Genomic DNA, 9,844 nt, shown 5'->3' on the forward strand with positions numbered 1-9,844 from the left:
ACAGAGTCAAAATGCTTGCAGTAAGGGGTGGCCCAGAGAGACAGAGATACCAGTAGCATGATGAGTGGGGGGGGGGGAATCCTAATTTTTTACAGTCGCATGCTCCCAGATGCAAGTGACTTAAGTCATTGTGTCTTATCCTTGTGCACACTGCAGGCTTTAGCTAAGAAGTGGTTTATAAATCTGTTGTTGTTATTAACATGTGTTTTACCCTTCTGAAAGTCATACCAATAAGAAAATGTAGCTCTCGGGTTAAGAGTTTGCCCATGTCTTATGAAAATATATTGAACTAAGGAAAAAAACAACTTTCCGTCACCTAGAAATTCCTCCTTCCCTACATTATTTTAAGCTTTAGGATCAGTAGCACAGTCATTTGGCATATTGACTGAGCAAACATGCTAAAAGCTCACACATTTCTCAAAAATCATCTTATGGCAAACCTGCAAAATCCAATTTTAAGGCTCTCCAATGCCACTTGAAAGACAATTTACTTGTTTTCACTTCAGCAGTGCTATATCACTACATGCTTTATGCATGTAAGTTATTTCCAGACCAGTATAACAGCATTCTATAGTATCCTGCATTAGTTTTATTATGAGGCATCCAATGTGCTCCTACATTTCTTATTCATTGTTATCTGTTTGTTTGAATCCTCTGCTGCATCTTACACAACACTCTTTGAATCTCTAATCTCATTGGTCCTTTGAGGTCCGTTAGACCGGCCATAACATGTTCTAAGACAGAGAGGCAATTATACTCTTGCTTTACAGAATTTATGACAAACCAAATCCCAGCACAATATATTTCCAGAAACACAGAACTACCTAGTCATAACCAGAAAACATTAAAGGTACATTGCCTAGAAAGCACAGTAACTGTAGTCTGAAAGGGCTAAGGGAAAAGAAAAACAGGCAGTTATAACAATGAATTACAACAATAAATGGTACCTTAAACACTAACCCACTTATCACAGCAAAAGCTTTTGTGGATCGCTGGCCATGAAAGTTTATGCCATAACAAAAAGGTGCCAAAAGACTAAGATAACAACTTTTCTAGAAGAGTGAGTGAAGTTGTATGATCTGATTGCATACTCAATCTCTGTTATGCAGATAAGCTATGCTTTACAGCATTTATCCACAGTGGATCCAACGAGGTAAAACAATGTATATTCCAGAATGTGTTTCAACCACTTTTGCATTTCCCATCGTGGTAGCTCAGGCTTGTCTACCTTTGTTACTTTGCTGTACAGTATTTTTAAAGAGAGCCAGCTTCCAATGAAATCCTTACCGGTAAGTGCCTAGAGAGTACGAGGAACTCAAGCACTTCCTCAGAACTCTCTGCCCCTACGCTGACAAAAACAAACTCCAAAAACAAGGAAATGTATCACTTTAATGATGCAGCCTGTGCCTACTTAACCGAAACAAGTCCCACTGAACTCGATGGGGCTTCCTTCCGATTAGATGATGCCTATGGAACTGAATCTCGTTAACAGTTGGCACATCGGTTCCATACTCGTGGCTTTCGACTAAAGGGCTAGTGTCCCTATAAAAAAAAGGATGGGAAGGAGGGGGTGGGGAGAAGAGGAAGTGGAAAGGGAGGGAGAGGGAGAAGAGATGGCACCGAGAATAACTTTCCTCGACCAGGTGCCACTTCCCTGGGCATAGCAGCGGAGCGGGAGCCAACGAGCGTTTCTGGAGGCTGTTGAAGCGCCGGAAGTCGTGCAGCAGAGGCAACCGGCCTCATCCTTCCCCTTCCCCCGTGGCATCCCGTGCCCCCTGCGCGCACCCCTTGAGAGCAGAGACTCCGCTCGCGAAGCAGCGAGAGAGAGAGGCGGAGCCTGGCGAGCGGCGCCGTTGGAAACCGAGAGCGGGGATGAGGAGGAGGAGGGATGGTGGATGAAATTGCCGCCGCCCTTCCCTTCGCACAAAGGCATCCTCGGGCTGCTTCCTGACTTTACCCCCTCAGGTGTGAGGAAGATGGTAAACAATAAGCCCAGAGGAGAGGATGCAACAGCTGCTGGGGTTAATACCATAATAATAATAATAATAATAATAATAATAATAATAATAATAATAATAATAATAATAATAATAATATTTAATGGTAAATAAATAAAACGAAGCACCCATCGCGCCTCCGAGAACCCAGGGAAGGGGGGAGTGTCCCGCCCGGCCGCCTCACCTGCTTGCCCCGGTAGAAGAGGCGCTGCCTGTCCGGGCTCACGCGGAAGCTCTCCTGGATCTTCTCGCGCAGGGTCTCAATCTTGGTGAGGCGGCTGAGGTCGTCGATGGTCTGGGTCTGCGCGCCGTCAATGGTGCGCACCTGGATCCACATGGCGCGCACCCAGAGGAGGAGGAGGACGAAAGAGGGGCGGTCGGGGGGGGGAGGCGCTTTTCCCGCCGGCTCGGAGCACCGGAGAGAGAAGCGGGGGGCGGCAGCGGGGGTGGGGTGAGGGGGTGGGAATCTCCTTCCCTCAGACCCCGAGAGTCACCGCCAGCCTCCTCAACTGCCGGCCGCCGGCCTTCCTCGCTGCTGCCTCCTTCCTCGCCCCTGCCAGCCGCCCTCGCAGCCCCTTCCTTTCTTCTTCCTTCCCGCAGCCACACTCAGAATGGCGGCAAAGCCCCTGTCAGGAGCTGCCCTGAGGACCAGCCAAGGAAGGATCCCCACCGTGTGAACTAACGGGCGCCGGCGGCGGTGGGAGCCATGTCCTAACCCCGAGGACTGTTTACCAGGCGCCGCTGCTCTCACATGGAGGTCACGGCGCGCCAACGCGGATCTCGCGAGACGAGCGCGCGCGGACCACCAGCGACCGCCGCTTTCCAACCGCCCTCCCTCAACATACAAACACACAAAAACAACTCCCCTCCTCCTCCTGGCCTTAAAGAGACAACAACGGCGGCGGCGGCAGTAACAGCAGCGGAGAGGCGGGGCTTGAGACGGGCTCCGTCCGCGTTCGCGCCACTCCGAGGGCTGGCGATGCGAGGCCACGCCCCCTTTTCGCCTTCACCTCAAGGCGCTGAGGAGCGCGACGGTTTGGGGTCGGCTCGAGATTTTCCTCCTCCACACGTTTTGCCGTCCTTATTTTTTCGGATTTGGGAAGGCAAAACGGCAGCCACGTCCGTGTTTTTATTTGGAAGCGGGTCCCGCCGAACTGATGGATTCTGTCAGGGGGGCTGCCTGGTTTCCGAAGCTGAGGGAGCGGCCTCTTCATGCCGCCCCAGGTAGACCCTTCGTTTCTGTGAGGAGAAACACTCGAAAACGGATGGTGGTGAATCTGCATGTTGTTGTTGTTTTGCAGAGAATCAGTCTCGTGCAGTGCCGGATTTGCCTATAAGCTAAACAAGCTATAGCTTAGGGCCCCACTCTCTTGGGGGCCCCCCCAAAAAAAATTTAGAGGGAAAAAAGCAGGATGTACATTCCCAAAATATAAGATAAAAACAAATAAAATAAAACCTACATACAGCAACAGTGGCAAATGGCTTTAGATACCTATTAGGTCCATAAATAACCATATAGGATATATTCAACACACGAAAACAGTGACAATTTGTTGTTGACAAAGGACAGGTGGACATATAAAGGGCCCCATTGCCTTCAGTAGCTTAGGGCCTCAGCAAACCTCAATCCCGGCCCTGGTCTCATGGGCCCACAGGCTGCATAATAATTCACACCTCTGGTGCTTAACATTTCCGCCGTCATGGCGCACAGAAAATGGATCTTGTGGATCGTGACACCGCATGGCGCACCAAAACCACCCAATCACCTCGGTGCTTGCAAGTCTGCATCAGAATAATCACGAACCCAGCGCTTCGCGCCCATAGAGTAAAAAAACACCTCTGGCTTTTTCGATAGAACCCACCCGCACATCATGTTCATGGGTTGAACTATAAAAACTTTTCTTTTTTTTACTCTGTTCAGGTCTCCCATGTTCCCTCAAAACTGAGCAATCTACAGCTTGAATGTATCTACACAGACAGCCTCATCCATATAAAATATGGATCCTCTGAATTTTCACATGGATCCGCAGAATCCCTGTCACACGGCCTCTCTATACAGTTTGCACTACAAATATCACTTTCTAAGTTGCAGCGATAGGCTCCAAGGAACACATCTCCAGGGATCCTTTGCATTTTTAAATAGGGTTACTCCCAAGCCCTGGATGTCAATGCAATTAATAGGTGATACATTTAGGAGATTTTTAATAATTCATCCTGGCTACATATTAATTACATGCACCCATGGGCATAGCCAAATCAAGTAAATCAATAAAATACTTAACTAGCTGAGGTTCTGCCCACTCCCACCAACATAAATCCTGGCTATGCCCATGCATGCACCTTGTGCTTGCCAGATCATAGATCTGTCAGTTTTGCACATTGCAACATTAATACGCCTACTAGTGTAACGTAAAATGAATGCAACTTAACCAAAGCAGTTGCTATAAGTCCTTTCTAGCAGCCCAGGATTCCCAGACTGGTGCATGGATCACCAGTAGTCTGCAAGTTTCATTCAAGTGGCCTGTGGGTTTGCTGAAGATGGGAAATAATTCCTCCAGCACATTCGCATTGATTTTTATTTTTATTGCTTCATCTATTTATAATACGGTATTTTTATATTTCAATTAAAATAGTAATAAATATGTATATAAATACAATACAATATATACACAATCAAATACAAGGTATACTAAAATAAAATAAACTACAATATATAAATAAAATGCAATATACAAAATACCATATGCAATATATAGTTAGTTGTGGAATGCAACATATTGTAGATACTCTTGGTTCGGCCTCTTGCTCCAGGATAGAAACTGAGCTCACCGCTGCCATGATAGTGTTGCTCAGCCCACTAGTAAGCATATTCACATAGATTTTTCCCCTCTTTAGGAAGTTTAGGAGGATCAGGGATGGGAAATAACTTATGTAAAGCTAAAATGTGTTGTGAATCAAATCCTTCATTAGTTTTACTGGAACATTTTCACCAAATCCTAAATTAAGTTGAAGGTGATAGTAATCTTCCATTAGTCTCAGCTGAGAATTAGTATTACATCTGTATCAAGATTTGTTGGGAAAGCTCATTTAAAATCAGTGGAGCATTTTCAAAGCATCCGACTTGACTAGGGATTTGATATATTTTTGAAAAACTTATTTAGAAGCAGCAGAGCATTTCCTCTCAATCCTGAGTTCCAGCAAATCTACAGGTCATCTTTCCCTTCCATGGTTGGTTTTTTTTTACTCTAGAGTCTTGCAGCTAGTTTCATTATTTATCAAGTAAATAACTTTTTCTTTTACATTTTAAGATTGAATAACATCAACTTACTGTTTATTACAGACTATACTCTTATCCAGTGTGAAGCAAGGTTCAGCTTCACTAGAGCTAATAAGCTTGAAGAAAGTCAATATTCAGGAGGAAGATTGTTTTAGAATTTCCCTTGACTTTAATAAGGTTGCCAGTTTATGGCAAGCTGCCCAGCACAAGCAAGGTCTGCCTAAGTAATGTTAAAAAGGTAAAGGACCCCTGACAGTTAAGTCCAGTTGTGAACGACTCTGGGGTTGCGGCGCTCATCTCGCTTTACTGGCCGAGGGAGCTGACTTTTGTCCAGAGACAGTTTTTCCGGGTCATGTGGCCAGCATGACTAAGCCGCTTCTGGCGAAACCAGAGCAGCACACAGAAACGCTGTTTACCTTCCTGCCAGAGCTGTACCTATTTATCTACTTACAATTTGACGTGCTTTTGAACTGCTAGGTTGGCAGGAGTAATGTTACACATCTAGAAGAAAGTTCTGTGAGTATTTGTTAGGAACCTATCAACAGGGTTGTTACAAGGATAAAATGTAGGGCAGAAAAACCTCCTTGTACACCTCCTTGAGCTCCTTGGAAGGCAAGGCAGGATAGAATTGTAATAAAAGATATTTTGTTGGTCCTTATGCTATACTGCTTTCCATATTCACAGAGATACACAAAACCAGTTACACAAAAAGGAGACACATTCCCCAGACCATCAAGCCTACACAGTATATAGTACCGGTATATAGGATGATATGAATGTTTTGGTCTAGAAAACATTACTACTGCTTAGGCATTTCCATCTTTTTTGTTTCCTGGTAGAGCAACTCCATGCACGGCAGACATTCTGCAAGCAAAGTCCAAACCATACAAAATAACAGATGTTGCTACCCTGTAATATGATATGTCTTTCCCCATTCACCCATCCATCCACAAAAGGTGGCAAAATGAGCCTCCGATAAAAGCTAGTAGCAATGCACTCCAATCTGAAACCATGGGAAGAGGTCATCTGGATGGAGAGCTGGTCTGAGGTTTCCCACTGCACGGATGATGCCAAGTTGGTAGTGAGGATATAAACTGGTGGGTTTGGAACCTGTACTGTTCCACAGGTCTGTGCTCAGAGATCTCTGAAGAGGCTCCATTATTTTATTTTATTTTTGTTGCCTGCTCCATGATGGCCCTTGCAGTAGAGGGTGCTATGTTATCCCTGTAGCTGGCAGGCTGTGTGTTGTGAATGTTCTGCGACAGGGTGAAGAATCTCCATTGCTGTAGGTGGAGTGGCTCAGACGGTCAGACCATGTGTGGCTAACATAGGACCGTTGTCAGAATGCTGCTCCATGATGGATACGCGTGCCGGTGGTATTGCCATTGATGCTGGGGAAGTGGCTGGCCGTGTTGCTGCATTCTCTGTTCTTTGTCCTATTGTGATTTTCTCCTCAACTAGCTCTATCCATGCCGAGCTGGTGTGGGGGAATTGGTGTGCTGCTCTTCGATTGGTGGGAGTTGGCAGTGTTGCCATGGATGCTGGTGGAATGGCTAGTAGGATTGATGTATTCCCTGGTGTTTGTACTGCAGTTTCCCCCCCCCCCCTGCTTTTCTGCTGGGGAGGCATAGAACTTCGACTAAGCTATGCTGATATTACACAAGCATAAGCCGATTGCTGGCATGGCAGGGCTATAGGATTATGCAGCAAGTGAACCTTTGGCATAATGTAACTTCACTTAATGAAAATTCTAAAGACATGCTTGTGTGCACACCATATGATTAAAGCAACCCCTGGGAACTGTAGTTTACCCTTTACAGAGGTACAATTCCCAGCACCCTTAACAGTTTGCAGGATTCTTTGGGGGGGGGGTGCTTTAAATGTATGGTGTGCATGCAGCACATATACACAGACTGTGGATTTTCATTAATGTACCTTTTTAATCTTTTGAAATAAATGTAGAAACAACAACATGTATGTAGTTCACAAATGCAGGATAATAGCAATTCTTTAAATTCCTGTGGAAGAAAAGCAAGACTAGGATTTAATCCTGGGGATAACTGGTTAGCAGTTTGCTAAACTAAATCTGTGACTTCTCCACCAACATTTGATGACTATAAAAACCTACCATACCTATAGAAGGGATTCTTTGTTCACAACAGCTATGACTAAAAGTGAATTTTATTTTTTTTGAAAAGAGCAATTTTTATGAGGCACATTTTAAGACATTACATTTATTTCTCTTCTTGTATCTCTTCTTCACATCTTCTAACTAATATGCCCCATTTGGTTGTTAATTTTGATTTTACAGTATGCCCCCTTTCCATGACCTGATGTTCCCAATGTCTATTTAAATAGATTATTATTTTTGTTCTCTCCTCTCATTCTTTTACTTATCCATTTTTGTGTGTGTCACTTTCTTACTGTTTTAGGTATTTGCAAGGGCAAACTATGTCCATTCTCAGAGCTTGAAGAATCAGTAACCAGCATTCTAATATGTTTTCCTCTGACATTATTCAATGTGAATTTACTGAAATTGCTTTGAGAACAGAATTTGTTTCAAGACACACAAATTAACTGAATCCGATTAGGACACTGAAATGCTTAAATCTTTCACTTTGTAGTTATGGCTGTTGCTTGTGGGCTGAAGTATAGAATAATAATAAAAGCAATTTAATAGGATACGACTCTAGAATAGGTTATGAACCTGACTTTTAAAGGCCATGATCCAGCCAAGTTACGTATTTTTATATCCAACTACTTTCAGTGAAAAAGGAAAGGACGTGTTTTTATCTCTCCCACTGAAGTCAGTGGGACTAAAAGGTGCTTATCTTTGGCTAGCTTGTGTTCTTAAAATCATTATTGTAAAGGGTGCCATTCTGAATGGTAAAGAAATGATATTGTGTTCTCCATTGACTTGGAAATGTCATGGGTTCAGAGGAAGCTTCACTATTTTCTTTAATCATATTTAAGAAGGTTTAGGTTTTTCCACTTTTTCTATAGCAAGTACGTGGCTTGGTCTGCTGGTTTGAAAAATACAAGTATGTTTTGTCCTCCAGTCCCTTCTTCAGCAATCCCTGCTTGAAATAATTGTGTAAAATAAGTCTTGGATGTGAATGATCTTGCCTTGTTCATAGACTATGTAAATTAAGGTTGAAGCTCTAATTCTAGTCAGTGAACTTCAAAACAAATACCACAGTACAAATCAATGTCAATGAGTTTGTAAACTGTGTCTGGGGAAGTCAGTAGAGAAGCATATTCATGTTTTGCATGATAGATCAGTTCTTTTAAAAATTATTAAAGATTTTCTTGGTTTACAAAAGTACATTCCTTGTCTTTTTTCAGGTTGTACAGTCTTTCTTACAAACCAGTTACACTTGTTGTGAGACATTAGTGTTGAGTACAGTATAAGGTTGGGGAAGAAGAGGGGGAAGAGGAGGGGTGGTGTGGTGAGGCTTATATTCTTTTGTATCGTGTACGTGTGGGGTTTGTGTCAGCATCAACTGGGTAGGTTCTCTTTCTATTCATTTACCTGTATTACATTTCCTTGGTAGTGAGAGGCATTGGGGGGTAGAGTGTGGTTGGTTGTCTGTGGTTGTCTGCAGTGGGGTTGGCTTGCATTTGTGAGTGGAGGAGGGCTTGTTGGGTCAGGTAAACCAGATTGATTTGTATGCTGTTGGTGGATTTTTGTCGTCTTGTTGGGCTGTGTTTGTTATAAAGGGGAGTCATACTGGGGTGAAGTCGCCCTCTTCTATTTGTCCCCATGTCAATTTCAGTTTGTAGGTTAGCTTTTCTAGTAAGTCTGTTTCCCGTACAATTTGATACAATTGGTCCATGTTTACTCCTGACAGGTCTTTCCAGTGTCTGGCTGGGAGGCTTCTGGCTGCTGAGAATAGGTGGGTTATAAGCTTTGTATAATGTGAGTGGTCATTATGATCTTGGAAGATGTTCAGTAGGGCCAGTTCTGGGGTGAGTTCTAATACCTGTTTAGTTATTTTGCATATCTCTTGTGGGACTGCTGTCCAGAAGGGCTGGATTTTAGGGCATTCCCAGCACATGTGGAGGTATGTCCTGTGGATGTGCAGCCACTTTAACATCTTGATGAGGTTCCTGGGCATATCAGCACCAGCTCCCGTGGTGTTAAGTACCACCTGTAGGTGAGTTTCAGAGTTCTGTCTCTGTAAAGTACTTATTTAGAACCATTTAGAAATCACTTAATAACCCCTCTAAGCAATGTATATAAAAGACCTAGCAAAATATTTGTTCTTTTCAAACAAAAAACACCTATCCTGAAACCTCACATCCATTCAGATACCAGAAGTCTGCCTTGATCCTTGTGATGTTTGCAGCACAGCCCCTATGCAAGTTTCCCATTCTCTTTAATGAGACATACTGTCAGGTCAATGTTAATTGCAGCTTTAGCAGTTTTAAAGTTTTTTAGCTGAAACCTAATTCTAAAGGGAAAGGTAATGCACTTGATAGTTTCCCTGCATTTCTCCTTTCTTTGTCCACTAGATGGCAAAAAAAGAACACAATTAGCATACCAACAATTGAAAGTCCTGCTGTAGAA

The 9,844-nt window shown here is 43.6% G+C and overlaps 1 protein-coding gene across 1 annotated transcript in view; it reads right to left on the bottom strand.

Moving 5' to 3' along the window:
- Positions 1–2,971, bottom strand: part of UHRF2 (ubiquitin like with PHD and ring finger domains 2) — a 50,565-nt gene extending 47,594 nt beyond the window's left edge. The window contains exon 1 of the mRNA XM_035097375.3: positions 2,182–2,971. Coding sequence (XP_034953266.1) covers positions 2,182–2,334 — 153 coding nt within the window. The 5' untranslated portion in view covers positions 2,335–2,971. The remainder of the gene's footprint in view (positions 1–2,181) is intronic.
- Between the last annotated feature and the right edge of the window lie 6,873 nt (positions 2,972–9,844).

This window comes from Zootoca vivipara, chromosome 15 (assembly GCF_965207765.1).
Source record: "Zootoca vivipara chromosome 15, rZooViv2.hap1.1, whole genome shotgun sequence".
Classification (NCBI taxonomy): Eukaryota; Metazoa; Chordata; class Lepidosauria; order Squamata; family Lacertidae; genus Zootoca; species Zootoca vivipara.